Genomic DNA, 19,239 nt, shown 5'->3' with positions numbered 1-19,239 from the left:
ACTCCGTTAAACTACCCTCAGGTTTCTAGATGGCTGAAACTCTGTTTAAGTATGTTTTTAGATTTTTTGGGATACCTGAAAACATTTTGTCTGACCCTGGACCTTCATTTACCTCTGCTCTTTGGTCTGCTTTCTTTGAACATATCAGTGTTAGTGTGAGTCTCACTTCTGGTTACCATCCTCAGTCCAACTGACAATGTGAAAGGGCCAACCAAGAACTAGGTTAATTTCTCAGAATGTACTGTCATGAGAACTAAGTCGATTGGGCCTGATTCTTGCCATGGGCTTAAATGGCTCAAAACTCTCTAATTAGTTCACCTACCGGGATCACACCCTTCCAGTGTGTGCTGGGTTATCATCCTCCACTTATGCTCTGGACTGCGGTGACTACCAATGCTCCAGCAGTAGATGAGTGGATGAAGAGGAGTGAAGAAGTCTGGGCATCTACACATCAACAAATTGAACTGGTTCTGAGGAGGAATAAGGCCAAGGCTGATCGCGGTCATGATGGCTGTCTCCTATATCAACCTGGAGACCATGTGTAGCTATCGACTTGGAATTTCAGGTTTGAGGAGGGTTGCAGAAAACTTATGCCTAAATATATTTGTCCATTTAAGTTTTTGGAACGGGTTAATGAGGTGACGTGTAAACTTGATTTATCTCAACAGTACCATGTCTCATGATCATTTCATGTCTCTCTCCTTAAACCTGTTGTCCCAGGTCTGTTGGATGAGGCCATGTCTGACGAACAGCCGCCGCCACCAGTGGTGGTCGATGGAGCCCCGGTCTACGCTGTTCATAGGTTGCTGGACTCCAGGAGGAGAGGAGGCCACTTACAATACCTAGTGGACTGGGAGGGGTATGGTCCTGAGGAGCGTAGCTGGGTAGCTGCCCAAGATGTCCTTGATCCTGGTCTGATGGCAGAGTTCCACCATCTTCATTGTGAGAACAGGTTGTCCTAAGAAGATTTCATCCATCCAACACCTCGACAGCCCCAGAGTTCCGGAGACAGTTCCAGAGACATCCCTGGCAGTGTGGTTGGTGGTCATCACGGTCACCCTCGTCCCTCGGTCGTACCGGAATCCCTGGGGGGGTGGGGGGTTTGGGGGTATGTCATGCCTTCTGCTGAGGATGCCTCCTCCACCTGTTCCCTTTTACTCAGATCACTTGTGTCCTTGAACAGCCCATAGGACTCCAATCCCATGAATCAGTGGGAGATCACCTGACTCCTACGCCACTGCCATCAACCAATGAACATTCATTTCAGCCTTCAGCCTCACCAGAATTCTAAACTGTCACACATGTTTTTCATTACAGCTAATTAGCCCAGGCTTTAGCTTAGAACTTTGCGAAGTACTGCCAACCTTAATCATTGCATACTGAGCATTCTTTATTTGTAAGTTCTTTCATGTATGACCTGTTTTTCGTCTTTCTGACCTGCCCCTTTTGTCACTACCCTTTTTGGTTTGTTTGCTGGATCCTGTATGAGAGTTTGGTTTTTGAACTCGGACTGGTTTTTGGCTACTCTCTGGATGTCCCTTTTGTTTTAGTTTACTTGCTCTCTGGTTCTGACCCTCGTCTGTTCTGACTATGCGCTCTGTACATCCATCAAAACCTCAAGTAAACATCAACCTTGTCCTTTTATCTGTGAGTGTCTGATCTGTGTTGACATTGTAACAGGCAGGCTCCCCTACAGAACACCACTAGTAGCCTGTTAATGAAGTAATGTTCTTTTTTATTTTAAGGGTTGTCCCATTACATAGGAGAAGATTTTACCCTTTACATCATGTAATTCAGTTCCAAGTAGAAAAGTGACACTCGAAAACAAAGGGTAGGGGTAAAAATAAGAAATGAGATTGGGCCTTAATCACAAACACATGCCTTTGTTGCTTCTGGCTATATCGTGACTCCTAAGAGTCAAAGATAAGCCAGAAGCTCCTGTACATGATTCTACCAGTCATATAATGTTCCAATACAATGTCATCAGCTCTTTTACTTTGTGCTCTCTCTGTTCCAATCTAACAAGGCCCTATTAAGTGAGATCACACAGGAATGTTATGAGTACTAGATGTGTTACGATTATGAAAGGGTTTGAATGAGGATTCAATGTTCTATTTAATAGCCATCTATAATTTAGCTGCCCACGGCCTGAAAGCAAAAGAGCTTCTTATGCCTGTTAATATGGCTTCCTCTGACCCATGCTGAGGCTGAGACAGAAGACCAGGTCTGCAGATAGGAGCTACAATGCGTTGCCGTCCCAAATGGCCATTTTCAAGTTCAAATAATCCCCTTTCCCCCCCGCTGGAGTCAGAGAGACAGCCGAATGCTCCAGCAAAGTCCCCTTGTGAGTAAGCATGAATCACACTTATGCCACCAATATTATCATTACTGCTCGCGCTTGCTGTGCGCTCGTTTATCTGTGAAATTGTGTAATCCTTAGAGAGATTGCCAGGAATAATTTTATTATCTCTCTAAATAGCAAAATGAGCCGTAACCAGTTCTTGTAGAGCTGAAATCCCACGTCCTGCCAAATGTTGTTTAAAAATAAACAAGGAGCAGCACTTTTGTAAACATATCCAGGATTTTGTAACAAAAAAAAAGAAATACTCCGCTGTCCCCAATTATTGAATGAAGGATGTGCCACTGTAGCACTTTAACAGCTAACCTTGCGGAACAAATAGAGGAGACACAACAGACGGATAGATGGATATTAGGGCTGAGGATGCTTGAAGGGCTACCTCAGTTTCCTGATGGCTGTGTGTGTGTGTGTGTGTGTGTGTGTGTGTGTGTGTGTGTGTGTGTATGTACGTGTGTATGTGTTTTCTACTGAAGACGGAGAACTGTATGCTCGGCTATTCTTGACTCTGTCATGGGAAACACGAGTGGGTGGATGCAGGGCCTGCGCAAATCAAGCCTAAACACTCCCTACTGCTGCTTCAGATGCCTAACATCATCTATACATACAGGGTTGGGTAGTAACAGAATGCAGTAGGATTGCATTCAAATCACATACATGCAATTAGTCACCTGTTGTTGAGATTCGCATGATGCTAAATATGTCACATGAATTATGTAGATTGGAAACTTTTGTGAAGAAGGGGAGGGTCTTGCTGGCAGCAAATAACTCTTAAGACCACCCTCTTTTCCCCAGCAGCTTTTTACAGTCTTTTCATAAAGATATTTTAATTAGGCATTTACACTGGTTTTACATGATGCCGGATACAGCAGTAAACTGATCTAGCATGTCCTTTTCTTCTAATATGTTAGTATGTTAAGTTCTACAGCTTGTCTAGCTATACATCAAATTTATGCTAACATTAAATTGGCAGATTAAACTGCTAAGTGAGCAAACATTAACAGTTCCAAAAAGTGAAAAGACGATCTTGTCAGCAGTGAAGTTGGTTTCATTTTCACATAATCAATTTTGTTCTTCAGTAGTTTTTGAATTATGGATGCAAAATATTAGTATGTGTAAATTATCATTATTTGTTATGCTATGAGAATCAGCTGCCACTTAGTTTTGTGTAAAATGCATGCCTTTTTAAGCTCACATGACACAGTCTGATTTTTGTGGACTGCCAAACCTGCTGAAAGCTAGGGGACCATATACAAATTGCACTGCAATTTGCTGTTTGTGAATTCATATCCATGCATGAAACACCAATATCACACATTATGAGCTAGTATAGGCCTTTTAGCAGAATACATATCTAAACTTCCATAATTTGTATTAAACAAATTTGTTAAAATTAAAATATTTTAAAATATTTGTTAATATTAAAATATTTTCATATATTGTGAGGCACAATATCAGCTGTTTGTATCTACACTTTCTATATAATTCCACATCACACCATTTGAATACCTGATTTTAAACAAACACACATCAATAAATCTATTGATTTGTTTCATAAAAAGTGCAGTTGTTCATTACATTTTCAATATTTTTTGTTAAATTTCTCTTGAAATCCTTTTTTAACAGATAATCAGTAATCTGTGCTGGAATATATTTTAAAGCAACCTTATGTACACTCCACACACACACCACAGACATTCTGCTCAGCTTTTTAAACCTCTCCAGCTTTTCAACCTATTAGCTTACAACATGCTTTCTGACCCTTCTCTTTATCATTTGCTGCATGGGTCAAAACCCATTTCTTGAAGAGAGTAAAAAGATGAATACAAAAGGTAAAAGAGAACATCTGCGCACTACAGCAGATAAAGTCATTATCCTGTATATAAAATGATGATGGTCATCAAAAACATCTGAAAGAGGGAGATAATGCGGCTTCAAACAGCTTTCAGGAGTCCTGCACTCATTCATACGTTCAAATGTATGCCTCATTGTCTCAGTCACTGAAAAAAATCAAGAAACTACAGTATTTTGTTGCAGTGAGATAAGCATGCCATGTTGAGGGTAAATATCTAAGACAATTAAGTGTTTGCTAAAACTGAGCGAGTCAAATTTCCTTCATTGTTTACTGTGGTCTTTGTAGACTAATAGCCTTGAAGAGAATCGCATTAGCTGATTCTTTTAAAGACCTTGGTATTATTACACTCCAGGCCCAATTAAGAACCATACGACTCTTGCATTTTTTATTGCTCCAGATTTCTCAATAAAATAGCTTGTTAATTTTCCTAAACTGATTAATACCACATGTTTCAGAAATATTCAATTTATGATCTTTGCAAATTCATCTTTAAAGAATTAATCAGAGAGAATAAATGTGAATCTGCTTCTCTGGTCATCTAAAATTCATGACTTACTGAGATAAATCTCATTTCAGTTGAAGTATGACTAGTTCCGAGATGGTCAATTATACTTTTAGTACATAAAAAGTCTACAGTAGAAATTATTTGTCACAAGCACAATTTCCTTGTGAATTTATAATTAGCATAGTGTTTTACGGGTGAAACTCCTACTGGTATTCTGTTTGAATTATGGGTTTGGTAAGGAACTGGGATGGAAACACTGGTCCCAGCTCAGTTTAAAAATGACAACTTCAGTTGGTTGCTCAAGGATAGCTTAGGCATGGTTGAGCTGATCTTACTGCAGGTGTAAAAAGAGGCATCTAGAGAGTGATTTCACCCCTCACAGGTCACAGCATGGATCTTGCACTTTATTGAAGCCTCTGGGTGTGATCCAGACTGGAGCAGAAGCCTGGGCTCTCTCTGCTCTGTCACATTTAGAGCCAGCACCCCACAGGGCAGAAATCATTGAGGGGGCTCAGAGGAATGTGAGCAGCTTTAGCTTTGCTACTGTGGCTAGAGAGCGCTTGAGTCCACTGAAGCCACACACTTAAAGGTCGCTTCGAAACCCTTCTTATCTGGTGCTTACAATGCAGGCCTTGAAATTGCCTGGTAGATATAACCAAGGACTTGTTAATGTGGGAATACAGCTAGGAGATAAAATGCTGATGCTGTGCCATTTCGGAGTGCACATGCTAGCAGAACCAGATGAACCAAGCCTCGCTAACAGATTAACACAAAAAATCCTTAACATTGTTCCATCAAGGTGCAACTTGTAACAGCTGCTGAGCATCATAATCCATTCTAATCACTTCTCCAGTTTGTTCAAGTGTGTTGCTCTGGTACCACTCACCAGGCTCACCACCGCAGGATCAAACAGCTGTCAGCTCACACTGAGCAACTGGTTCAATAGCTCCAAGCTAGTAGGGTTTGTCCACAGGTCTCCAAGTGCTTTGCACTAGACTAGTGCAGTCAGCAGAAACTGGAGTTCAGATGCCACATGTGAGGAGCTGTAGATTCGCAGCAGTTGGTTCTTTTTAAGGATCTAAATTGCGGCAAGCGCTCACAGGCAGTAACGGAGAATGCAGGGGTCACGGTTAAACGCGGCCTCATTACTGCTCAACATTCAAGCCAGTGAGAGCAAACAATGAGGCACTCATGCAAAGCACGCCATTTTGTAGCACCAATCAATTATTCCCTTTTCTTTCCCCCTGCCACCCCTCCGAGCAGCAGACACACAAGAGCCTGGTTTGGCGGCAGTAATGGGATGTGCCTTTCACTGGGGTGAGTCGGCAGAGATAACGTCCAATCTATAGTGTTACTTGCTGCCGGGCAACCAGGGTGGGTCCTGCTGCACCAATGCAGCCTTCATCCATCATGGTCATGTTCAGAAGCTATGCATTAGAGAAGAACGTGGCACAAGGCCCAGTATAGATCAAGGTGTGCCCTTCAAGGCATAGAAAGGACTTGTATTTGATGATGAGAGCAGATCAGAGTGGCTTGTATAGACTCTTAAAGGGGTGTCTTTGGGAAAAGCTACGGTAATATCGAGCTATGATAACTCAAGAAATCACTGCTTCAAAGGTTCTTTGCGGGTCAAAAAATGGCCCTTTTTATGTTGTTGTCTATGCAACTTCAAAAGGCTCTTAAATGGTTTGAAGATTGAATGTAAGGTTTTGGGAAAATCTTTGGCATAGAATGTTTACATTATGTGGAATTTTCTGTTAACTGTCTTTAACACTCACACATCTTATTTCTAAAAATTGTTCTTTACACAATCATCCATTGAAGCGGTTTCTCTACAGCATCACACAAAGAATCCTTTTTGGTTTCATTTAGCAATTTATTCCAATAAAGGAATGTAGTTTGCATCACTTATTATTATTATTGTTATTAGAACTTTTATTCATTTTTTTGTGTACCATTTCCATGACATGGAACCTATTGTATATAGTTATTTTAAAAACCTTTTAAAAAATGATTTTATATAGCAATAAAAATAATTTGTGTTGGTACTGGTATAGAACCAGTTTTCAAACGGTGAACATTTTGTATGGCTGCAGCTGTGGGAACCCCACATCAGCATGCACAGGCAGGCATGAGCAAACAAACAGACCCTGCTGCTACTCAAACATCATGCCTGCATCAGCACATGGGACCATTGGGAGTCAGCGTGAAAGGGAGGAGCAACTTTGCATCCCAAGGAGGTGAGGACAGAAAGGAGAGACAGTAAGAGGAAAAGAGAGAGAGAGAGAGAGAGAGAGAGAGAGAGAGATAGAGAGAGAGAGAGAGAGAGAGTGGAGGGCACACAGTCTGTCGGACTCTGCTGGAGGCGGATGCTCAGAGCTAGCTGTGAAGAGCCAGCAGGACATGTGTATGGATCAGCAGGTTGGGAAGAGTTCAGGATAAGGGCAGACTGCCTGCACGGCTTTTGGCAGAGGTTACAGAGGACATAATAGGTTGCGGGAATAGCCTGATAAGTACAGTGATGCAAGGTCACTTTTGGAATGCTACAGACTGAAGCAGTATGCAGGTCAGCAGGCAAGCTGGGATGAATCACTGCACAAATGTCAAGTGCAGTGCAAATACCAGGGCTGCAATATTTTGACAAAAAATTGATAACAGCAATTATTTGGAGCAATAATGTGATCGTGATTATTAACTGTAATTTACAGCAATTAGTACACTCTGACACAACCACAGCATGCTTGCTGGATTTGTCAGGCTGGTTGAACACCTGTGATTCGTCAGAATACCAAACACAGAAAATCCCTCTGATTCATTAGCACAGCCATTTGGGAAGTGCTATTTGTAACAAGACATATTTGATTTGCAGACATTGTGTGCACTATAAATTAAATCAAATTATCAGCACTGGAATGCAGGAAATATATGTGCAAAAGAAAATTACACAGAAACCTCACAAACTAAATAGTTTTTCAGTATTTAGTATGTATAAGCTTTGCCTTTATTACAGCTTCCATTCTTTTTAGGAGGCTTGCATTTAGTTTTTGTTTAAAGGATATTTTTCCACACCTCCAAAGTTCAGTTTTAGAAGTTGGTTGCATTTTCTGCCCTTCACAATCCAAGTCTAAACACATTCAGTGATGCTGAAGCCTGGACTGTGGGGTGGTCAGTCCATCGCTTTAAGAACACCAGCAGCTTCTTTTGATTTGCAAATTTTCTTTATTTGTGCCTTTCATTTTCTAAGTCACAACTTCTTGACACATTCTTTCCAAGTCATATTGTTTTGCCAAGTCACAGATTTGCTGTCTTATAGTGGAAGGATGGAAGCAAACGTGGATATTGATTTTCTTCTGTCCTTTAAGTTGTTAGGAGCCAAATTTTTTGTATCTTTTAGTACTTTTTTGAACTTCAGTTTGGAAACTCACATATTTTCTCTTGACTTTCCCCTTCTTCACATACATAAATAATTTTGTACCTAAACTCCTCTAATCTAACTTTATGACTGTTTTCACTGAACAATTGAATGAATGAATGGTCTCTGACTTTTGCACAGTACTGGATAGTACTTTTGTAGAGTATATCTATGTTAATTACCTACAGATGCAATGAGATTTTTAGTAGAAACAATGTCCAATTGTAATTTGTGAATACTTCATGATGAATGGACACGTAGAAATAGCTCAAAATGAGGTGGAATTCTAACCTGATATGTTAATGTATATTACAGTTAAGAACATTTTTCCTTCTCCAACAAACTTGCTTTTAGACAGATATTCTACACTATACTGTACATTAAATGTTTATTCTTTACATTTACTAGATAGTGACAGCCCATTTCATAGCAGCTTTTCAAGGTCCTAGCAATTCTGTATAAAATAAACGTGACATAGCCACAAGGGCTTATCTGAAGGACCATGGCTGTTTTTGTAGCTGTCAAAGTGAAGGCTGCCACAGAATTTCCACAAAAGTCATGATTGATGAGAGGCGTCTGATGTCACATGGTGTAAATGTCACAACTACAGACAGAGTGATATACCACTCCTCCTACTACCTCAAATCACATCCCTTCTCTCCATGGCTCCTTCAAATCTCTCGGACCACATGCATGCTGCCTTTACTCATCTACATATCAATTCAATCAATTTCCTGCCCCTCGCTGGCATGCTGGCTGTGGAGGGGTACTGGAGGATGGAATTTGGCATCTTGTGATTATTGGTCAAAGAGAGCAAGCAGTCACAAACGGGCTGCTACATGTGAAGAAGCCTCTTTGCGGGAAAAACCTTAATCAGAATCTTTGCAATTTGCATGAATCAAACATATCAATCATCCACATACACTCTTAAATGTACATGTGCCAAAACAGTTTTCTGGAGCAACATATTAGAAGAACCACCTTTAGTTCTCCTGAGAAACTTTGAAATTAAAACTACTGGCTTCTACTATAAGAGGGATTTGAGTTGATATTTTTCCTCAATTATTGTTTGTGTTAATTTGCTGCAGATGTGGTAAATAACTATAGGTTCTTCTATAGCAGAGGTCTTCAAAGCCAGATCCTGAATCCAGTTTCCAGTCCTGGATTTTGTAAACATAATGTAATCTCAAAAACAATGCAAACTCTGAAAGGCAGCACAGAATCATAGTCACTAAATTTATCTGTCAGTCGTATAACAGAATGTAAGCTATCAATGCTCTTAGCCTCGGAACCTGTGAGACAGATTCCCACTTGTATTGAGCTGTTGCATAGCTTTCCATAACAGTAAATATGTAATTCATAGCTGCTCGACGTCAGCTTTCTTTACAATTGGGGCCCTGTTTTTGTTTGATAAGGACACAAAAATGCCTTGAATATTTTGCAGCAGACAAATGGGAGCGTAGGTGAGATTAATGCTGAGGTAGATGCAGTCAGTCCAAGTGACAATTGCAGATGTAATAAAAAAAGGGGAGCCATGATTCTGCTAACTGTAGACTTGATGGCCCCATTACTGTGCAGACTCATTCATTCCCCGGCAGGGAGGCCTGACCAGGCTGAAAAACCACTGTTTTCTAACCCTCTCACTTTCAAATGCACCATTTAACAATGTCCTCCCTCCCCAATTCTCTCAAGAGAGCTGTGTTGCTATAACTTATCCCAGTATGGACTGCTGTCCCTTATCCTTCTCTTGGTCAAATCAAGAGCAACTTTAAATTTTCTCTAGAAAAGGAAAACAGGTCTAACCTCATCCTGTGACTGTCCTTTAAAAATTATTTACTCGGGAATTTTAAAGTCTGTTTCCCCAAACAAGCTACTGCCCAAGCTGAGGACCGAACATCTTTAGTATTTTAATTTCAGATCCAATTAAGAGTCTTGCAGTGATCTGGATCTGATACATTTGCCCTGCCTACAAATAATTTCAATAAAAAGTGTTGGAATACTACAGATAATTATCTAGTCATCTGGATTTTACCAAACATCATTCAAAAGATCTAGAGAGTAACTGATTACTGCTGTGGGTCGTCTCTATTTTCTAGCATTTTTTTAAGCAGCAATGACTGACAGCTTTTAAAAACAGTCAAAGTTACATGAAAAGGCATTTGGAGCTGAGTTGAACTAAATTTCTACAACAATGCTAACATGTATATATGATTTGATAATTTGTGCTTTTAAGAATGACATGCATGTGAATTAAAAGCAATTCATGTAGAGCAAAAGCAAAACAGCACCAACACATTCATTTGGTACAGTTTTAAAAAACTCATCCTTAACTGAACCTAGGACAAAGAATGATCAAAGCATATTGTATATGTCAAGTTTTTTTTCACAGCTGGAGGATTTTCACTGAAATATTACATGCTCAGTGGCCACTCCACACATGACAGGGGCTGTATAAGAAGACAGGCTGTCAACACGCCATATAGTTCAAGGCTTAATTGACATAGGTGTCATAACAAAGTCCTGGTGAGGGGAGCTATTTCAAGACTGTGGGTTTTAACATGAAACGAAGCGCATCTGGCCAATACCCCTCTTGCTCACACTTATCAGTCCATCAGATCTGCAGCTAGCACAGAGGGGGGGGAGAGAGAGAGAGAGTGAGAGAGAGAGAGTGAGAGTGAGAGAGAGAGAGAGTGTGAGACCCCTCCCTGTGTGATCTATGAAGAGCAGAAGAGGGACGAGGATCAAAGCATGTGTGCAGTGTGCATAGAGTACTGAAGAACACCTGCCTGGACAAGAATATCAATGGGAAGGATGATGTCAACAACTGGCTACCAAACATAATAAAGCTCCTTAATCGCATCAACTGTGTCCAAAGCCTGGACAGGCCGATCAATGAAGAGGAAACGGGGTGGTTAAATGGTGTGGGTGAGGATGAGAACTTACCATGGCCCCCTCTCGTGAGGAAGGGCATCCTGTTGATGGCTATGGGCACAGTACCATGCTTGTTGTGGAAGTGGTGGACGTGATGTGTGGTGCTCAGACTGGAAGACACGCGGGCATTGGCCGTTCTATCTGGCAACGAGACCAGAAGGGCCAGGGACAGAGCTAACCTCCACCAAGAGCTCAGGCCAAGCCAGCAAGATCCCCCAAACTCGTAGCCTAGGAGAAGCACCTCCAGCCTGGGGCAGGAAGTGCCACACCAGGCCCTGCCACCCATTCCCATCTGTCCCACCCGTTGGAAAGAAGACATCTCAGAGAGGGAAGCCCATGTCTGCCATTATCCACAGGACAGGGAAACAATTCAGCAAAACGTCGATGCAATGGGATTTCTGCACTAGGAAGAGAGACACCAGAAAAAAAGTCTCAAGCTTTTTCAGTAGGTTTCCAAAGAGCCAATAAAATCCTTCAAAAGAATCAGCAAGATCCTCAGTCTCGTTCAAGTCTCGGAAATCCAAAGGGGAGCAAATCTACTGCCTTCTTCCTTGGGCAATTCTTCCTGGTTTTAGAGTCAATTACATAAAAAAAGACAGAAAAATCAAGAATGGCAGTTTTGTCTGCTATTAAGCAAAATAGTCACACTGATAAACATCTGTAAATGTGATTCCCAAAAGCATTGAAATTAATCTCACAGCAGTCCTAATCAATGCATCGGGACACACCGATACCAGCTTAATTGAGCAGAGAAGAAGTGCTCCAGGTGACACAGATGCCAGGAGGCGTCTAATTCTCTCTCTTGCGCTCTCCTTCCCCAGGTCTCTCTCTCCCAGCCTCAGGTAGGGCTTACGCTCTGTTAAGACCACTCTCCGTCAGACGGCGGTCCCTCCACTGCGGAGGGAGAGATAAGAAACATCCCGGCAGGAAAAAAGGATTATTCTAATAAAGGTGGGGAGGAAAAAGACCAGAGGGAAAAAAGAGAAAAGCTAAGAAAGGTGAGAGAGGAGAAGAAACAAAAAAACAGATGTGCGCCAGGCTGACGGAGGCAGGACAAGGTGAGCGCTCGCGTTTTCCTCGGCGCCGGTGGACGGAGAGAAAGAGAGGCGCGCCGAGAGAGGGAGAGAAATCTGCTGCAGCGCGGCAGAGGGAAAAAAATCAGCAAATAAATAAATAAAAGCACATTGGCCGTGAGTCCTCTCACACTGGCGGCAGTCGCAGCACTCCTCCTCCTGTAAAGCTGTCACCTTCCGGAGCTTGGGCTGTTAGGGGAGAGCAAGAGCTGAACCGGACGATGGTCAGCAAGCAGCCAAGAGTCTCTCTCACCCTCTCTTTCTCTCTAGCTGTTCTCTCTTAGCCACTGACGCACAGTCCGTATTGATTAGCACCGCTTTTGCATCCCCCCACGTTTCTCTTCTTCCTGTTCCCTCCTCTCCTCGATAACGGACGCACTGGCCAGGATCCTGACAGTTCCCAGAGGAGGAGGATCAGAAAGGTGTTGAGGGAAAAAAATAAATTAAAAAACACCTCATCACTGCTGGACAGCTGTGGAAAGCTGAGATGTTCACTCGGCAAATGCACGAAAGCGTGCGCTCATTAAAATAAAGCGTGACCAAGCTAACGCATCCTGCTCTCCCCCAGCCCAAAAATCCTCGATGCCTTTTTATTCCCAGGACAGCCTGGACCCCAAGAGCAAAGATGCAGAAAAAACAACTGTTTTCTGCCAGTACTGCAGCCCAAGACACACAGTGCTTCTTCTGAAGCATCAGCCAGAGACTATAACGGTATAAGCGAGAGGAAGAGAGAGAGAGAGAGAGAGAGAGAGAGAGAGAGAGAGAGAGAGAGAGAGAGAGAAGGTGGGGTGTAGGGGGGTGTGGGGGGGTGGCAGCACAGTGTGTGTCTGAGAGAAAAAGGGAGAAGGGAGGGAGACGGATGAAGCAGCAGGCAAAACACGGCGCATAAGCACACATGCAGACATCGAGACAAGCCAAAAGAAGAAGCATAAGGATCGAAAAAAAGAGAAGGAATCAGTTGCATGGGCTCATGCGCACTCAAGCCAGCAAATTCACAGCTAATACGCAGGCTCACTGCAGCTTCTAAAAAGACACCACCAGAGTAACACACTGCAGCATAGCGGATTCAGGGTTTAGGAGAACTGTGCTTGTAGCAAAGAGGGGGACAAAAAAGGCATCAGTAGGGGGAAAAGGGAGAACAGAGTGTGTGGAGCTGAAGTGTTTTGAGGGTCCTCCCATTTTCAAAGAGAATGCTGAATCACATACAGTAGAGCTGGCAACATTCACACGTGCCAGATGCAACCACTCCCCCCCACCCCAGTCGTGATGAATAATTTACTATGAGGCAAAATTTGATGATGTGAAGTCCCCCTCTCAACCTCAATTTCTTTTGCTTTGTCTTTTTTCTGCTTAACAGCAGGTTGCCAAGTTGTTTATAAAAGGGATCTGGGCATTTCTGCTCAGCTATCCAAGGTTTGCTTCAAACAATACCTATTATTATTAACAGAGAAAACAAACCCAATCGGCAAGAGATGCACTGCCGTACAAATGATGCACCTCCATTAAAACAAGAGTCATGAAGGTGCTGAGTGACAGAGAATGATAAAAAGAGAAGAGAGAGAGAGATTGACTCTATGCAACCCCATACATCAGATAAATCACACAGGATAGAGATCTCAGTTGGGATTGCCTCACCGGTTGAAAGCACGTGCTAGAAAAAAAAAAGCAGAACAGGAAAGAGGCAGCGCCACCTTTCATGGTGACAGGAGGGGAGAAGCAGGCCATTACTCAGCCACAGAGAGGCAAGGAGGGAACAGGCCACCGCCAGAGAGCCTGGACTGATTGAGGAGAGTGTTTGTGAAGAGGGGCAACTCCATTTCACAGCAAAACAAAACCAGTGCGTGTAAATCCTGGCCATCAGGCAAGGCTAACGGTTACAGTTGGCCACAAAGTTAAAACCAACATGAAGTCCCTCTCACCAAGATTTAGCCCCTTAGCTAGATCAGGCAGGGAATGCCGCCTCTCTCTAATCGATTCCCATTCCACTCCAGACCAAATGCCTGAGATACGTGAGTGATAACCTTGAGACCAGGTCAACATGTTTTGCATGGCTTTGAGCATTATCTAGTTGACAGAGGAACTAAATAAAGGGTCTTTAAGCGATGCACTGATTTGATCTGACCTCTGACCCTGTGGGCATTACATTCTGCAAAGGTAAGCTAGTGAACTTACTTTTGGAGAGACCTAGACATGATCTTGTACCGAAGATATCTGGGCAAAATGTAGGTGGGTGTATTCTGGTTTGCTGTGAATTTTGGTGCAATTCAGCACCAAAAGTTTAACAAGTTGTCCCAACATATGTACTTTTGTTATAAGATCACATTTGGCCCTGCTAGACTAGGAGAGTTCAAACTTGATGGATGGAAGATTAAGGCCATAGAGCTCTGATTTCTTTGAACTGGTTAAAGAATCGCACAAAAATAACTGTTCTATACACAAATAGATTAAATAATAACCCTACCAACAAATGTCTAGGAAATCACATCCAAATGCCTCCACTAACTGGGGCCTGATCAAGTTGCTGGACATCAACACTATTCTTCCTTTATTCTGCCCTACTCAACTAATCAAGATGGCGAATTTCACGAATTAATCTGCCTCTAAACTATGAACCACAGTCATATCATTAGAAAGATTTATTGGAAAGGTACTACTGTACCTCTACTGTATGGCCCAGTATGAGTTAAAATACCTATAATTCATCTGATAAATGCTCACAGTCTAAATGGATCATTTCTACTGTGATTTGTTAAGTGCAAAATGTAAATATTTAGCAAGCATGTTAACAACAAGCCTTGCTTTAATGGTTATTAAGTAGACACCCAGCATATTTCATTAGTTTTTAAATAGTTGGAAGGCAGAATATCAAAACTAAGTAACCAAAAAGAGACAATGTGCCTGAAAATATAAGAAAGACTATGCTTATACTATTGCTGCAAAAGGAGATCAATCTGGAATCATATGGAAATGCAATTTATTAAATTTAATTCACTGCTGTGGGAACTGGTGCTCCAGGGCATGTACCACTAGCTACGCACATCTGCGAGCTCTCAGAGATAAAGGTGTGACCAATTGGTGGCACCCCATTGGTTTCAGAGCTGTAAACAATAATGATAGCAGGTACACCACAGCAACCATTTTCATTGCTGAGCCCACACGGATGCTTGCATTCATTTACATTCATGTATCCAGTTCCATAAAGGCGTAGTAAAAATTGGATGACAGAGGAACGCCACTCAAAAGCTAGCCTGTGATCTTCTCGGGTGTGTTAGCAGAACAACCCAGTGCAGTGACACTTTAGAAGAGCCTGCAGATAGTTACAAAATGGAGCACTGATAATGTCAAAGAATAATGAAGGTGTGAAGGAAATTAGGGAAATGGTAATTTATAAGAGGTGCCATCCATTGTCAGGTCAGCAGATTGGGGACATCCTCCTCAGCAGTGATAATATCTTCATGAGAGTTCTCGCACATGAAAGGCTTGTATTAATCAATCTGCCAGCCCTGGGGTTACTCAACACGATAAGGAATGATGGTATCTGGGTGGCGCGGGACGGCGGGCGAGGCATCCCTGCGTTTAACCATCTGCCGCCTGGCACTCGTTACCATTGGCCATCTTCTCTCTCCCCAGTCCGCTGGCTGACTCGCAGCCAAAAGTTCAGACAGCACACAGCGAGCATGATGGAAAGCGTGCGGGGAAGCAAAGCGCCAATCAACTCCATTGTACTGGCTCCAGAATTTCTACCACTTACCTTATTAGAGCAGGGCTAATGTTAGCAACCCACTTTTATTTCATACTTATCACATGCAAACTGGAAATGCTTCTGCATAAGGCTATCCAGGTATAGCAACAAAAACTAACAAAGCATTTTCAACAACATGAATATGCATACATTATTCAGAATAAACAAAAAATGCATTGTGAACAGACAAATTTACAGACACAAATAGATGATGTACTATTCACGCAGGCAGAAAAGAAAAACTGCATGTCAAGGTAGTCATGTCAAGGTAGCATGTCAAGGTATGTCAAGGTAGCATGTAAGCCATTGTGCCCATTTAGTAAGAAACATCAGATTTTTATGTATTCATTCTTCTCATTTGGCAAAATTAATACACAATTTAATGTATAGGGTACATGAGCTCCTCAATGAAAGACTTATATTTTTATATATATCTTCATAAAATTTATGAGGTTTATTTATGTGCTTTCTTTCACAGGTGCAGAGCATGACATTGAGGACTGTGCATAAGATTTTCAGTGTCAGGAAAAAAAGCAGAATATATATATTCACCAAACATGTCACAGGTGCCTCAGCAACAGAATAGCAACATTTTCAGTACATAGCACGCTCCTCCCTGCATTTGTTACAGCTTCTACTCTTCTTCTTGCAGGAGACTTGCTTTCAATTTTTAAAACAATCTGCAGGGATATTTTCTGGTTGTATTTTCTGTTTCTTATGATCCTAGTAATCCTAAAGATATTTAGTGATGTTGAGGTCTGAGCTCTGAGGCGTCCAGTGCATTGTTTTGAGAATAACAATATTATTATTATTTTTTGGTTCATTTCCTTTTCTTAGTAACAACTTCTTGACACCTAAACATCCTTTCAGGCCCATTACATTGAATTGTCTTCAGTGTAAGGAATGAGAGACAACCCTGTGGAATCTTCCTATCTATCAAAGATGATAGCACTGTTTATCTGATGGTGGCAATTTTGGTGGTCTACCAGGTCTTGCATGGCTGTTAGGAGTCTCATTTGCTCTCTCTCTATATTTTTTGGAAAGTCTTGTTTTTCACTTATTATGCTTTGACTTTTTCTGCACATTGATTATTTTATAACTAATCTCCTAAGAAATATCGATAACACTTTCTATGAATGTCACATTTGTATCTATAAACACATTTTTAACATGTTATAATGCATTCATAAGCGAAAAATAAAGACAAATGCAAAGTTTATTTACACCCTGGTATTTCTAGTACTTTATTTCTCTGGTGCTTTGGTGCTGGTATGGCTGCATCTTTGCAGCTATATTTCTGAATATTCAGACGGTCCAAACAGGCTGTCCACCCTAGAATTATTGTTACAATGTGCTTTTCTTAACTAGTGCTCTGACTTTAAGTGTTACACTACATCACAGCAAGCCAAGCACCCATGAGGCCCTCCCCTGAACCCCCTCTGACATCACACGGAGTATGAAGTTACTGTGGAGTGAAGGTCTGGAGAGGGAGAGGCGAGATAGTAGAGTGCTGTCATTGTAATTTGCTCCCTTAGTGGTTCTAACGTCAAGCACTAGAAACCTTCACTCTGTAACATGACTACACTGCACTACAGTGATGTTCATTTCTGCTAGAATTCTATTGAATATGCAGTATTAAGTTAGTGCCAAGCTAACAGTGGTGTACACTGACTTTCCCACACTGATTAAATCACTACTGATGGCAGCACTAGTTTAAAAACCTGACATTTGAAACCTGTAATGTGCTTTACTGTGTATCTTTTAGTGTTTCAGTAAATCATTCAGTAAATATTTCAACTTAAAGCCTCACTCTTAACACTGGAGGAGGCTTTAGTACAGCATGCTTCAACTTATTTAGAGCGGACAAATACAACTTATGAGCTCTTATAATTTGTTATGAACAGTGCTTATAATGCACTATGTTAACAATTCATAATACACAATAAGCATGGCTATAATGTATAATGCATTTTTATAAATAGCCATGTTTATAACTAGGTTTATGATGCTTTATGAATGCACTATAACATGTTACAAATGTGTTTATAGATACAATAGCTTACAAACGTGACATAAAAAGTGTTACCAAAATATCTTCTGAATAATAAATAACTTGCATCAACTAACTAAATATCTTTAATGCATAACAAATGGCAATTTTGACTGCAAATTAAATAAAGGAAAGGTGGTCTTTTGCACATGACCAGACAGTTTCTCAGCACTGAATAAGTTACTTTATATAAAATAATGGTCTTATGTACAGCAAATGAAGATACTGTTTCCAAAGGAGAAGGATAATTAGCATTTACAATTGAATTTATTTTAACTTTGATAGTGCTGGTCATACCCACTTCATCTGTACACTCCACCCACTTCCATTAAAATCTGAATGCAGACATTTTGAACAATAAACAGAAACAGAATACACAGTTAGTGGTGTTGTGTTACACTCCTAATCTGTTACTATAGGAAAGTACAAGAGGAAATTCATTCAAATTCCTCTTGAAGCATTTGAGTTACATAGCTTGATAATCTGTCATTTTGGCCTATCCCGCTCTGGAAGATCATCACGTTTTCTTGTTAAGCCATTCCTTTTTTTCTCATATTTTCCAATATTGTGTCATTTGTGGGGAAAACCAACAACATAATGGGCTAAGTAATAGAGGGAGAGACATCATCTTTGCTCTCCTGCATCCTGAGCTTTCCCAGCCGAGACGTTCTCGCAGTGGCCCCCGGGGAGGAAGCAGCCGCATTAATAATGGCAGTTTTGGCATAATTACTCATAATGCCTGCCTTCTCTGGAACTAATGGCCTGCGGTTGAGATATCTGCTTGATTTAATTCAACTTACAATGGCAGCACCTCACATTGCTCTTAAGGGGAGAGGAAGGGAAGTGGCAAGTGCAAACACTTGCTATGCTGCAGCCAAGCGCACGCATCCAAAGACCCTGTGGCGCATAGGGTGGCCACAAGGTTAAGTATATTCCACTGCATTTAAAAGTTGTAGCCGGCCATTTATAGTCAGGATTTCATAGGATTAAAGAAATACTTAAGGTTCAGTTATATCAGTGAGAAATGTGACAATATTCTTCCCAACTGTGTGCTTCATGAGATAAGATAATATTCTCTTAATATCAAAGTAGAGAATAAACCCAGCACATTTCTCCCTTTGTCGTCTCTCTGAGGAGTATTTTGGCAGAGCTAATTTGGCTCCTGATTTCACAGGCTAATGGGCCCATTTTAGAATAAAAGCTGTATGAAAAGAAAAAAGTTTTTAAATAGCAGGGTTCTGGAGAAGTACACCTCAATGCCTGATGAGATATTGTAATTAAATGAAAATGATCAATTTTTAAATGTTGGCTTTGT

The 19,239-nt window shown here is 41.3% G+C and overlaps 1 protein-coding gene across 25 annotated transcripts in view; it reads right to left on the bottom strand.

Moving 5' to 3' along the window:
* Window positions 1-19,239, bottom strand: part of nrxn2a (neurexin 2a) — a 402,488-nt gene that overhangs the window by 128,247 nt on the left and 255,002 nt on the right. For 2 of the 25 annotated variants that reach the window (XM_037545883.1, XM_037545884.1), the window contains exon 1: window positions 11,072-12,835. The exons of 22 other annotated variants lie outside the window; for them this stretch is intronic. In XM_037545883.1, the coding sequence (XP_037401780.1) occupies window positions 11,072-11,378 (307 nt within the window). In that variant the 5' untranslated portion in view covers window positions 11,379-12,835. Of the gene's footprint in view, window positions 1-11,071; window positions 12,836-19,239 lie in introns of those variants that run through there. One more of the 25 variants, XM_037545885.1, reaches the window with a different exon arrangement.

Source organism: Pygocentrus nattereri, chromosome 16, assembly GCF_015220715.1.
Source record: "Pygocentrus nattereri isolate fPygNat1 chromosome 16, fPygNat1.pri, whole genome shotgun sequence".
Taxonomy (NCBI): Eukaryota; Metazoa; Chordata; class Actinopteri; order Characiformes; family Serrasalmidae; genus Pygocentrus; species Pygocentrus nattereri.
Note: the sequence above shows the minus strand (reverse complement) of the source record. Positions and strands in the feature narration are given on the sequence as shown.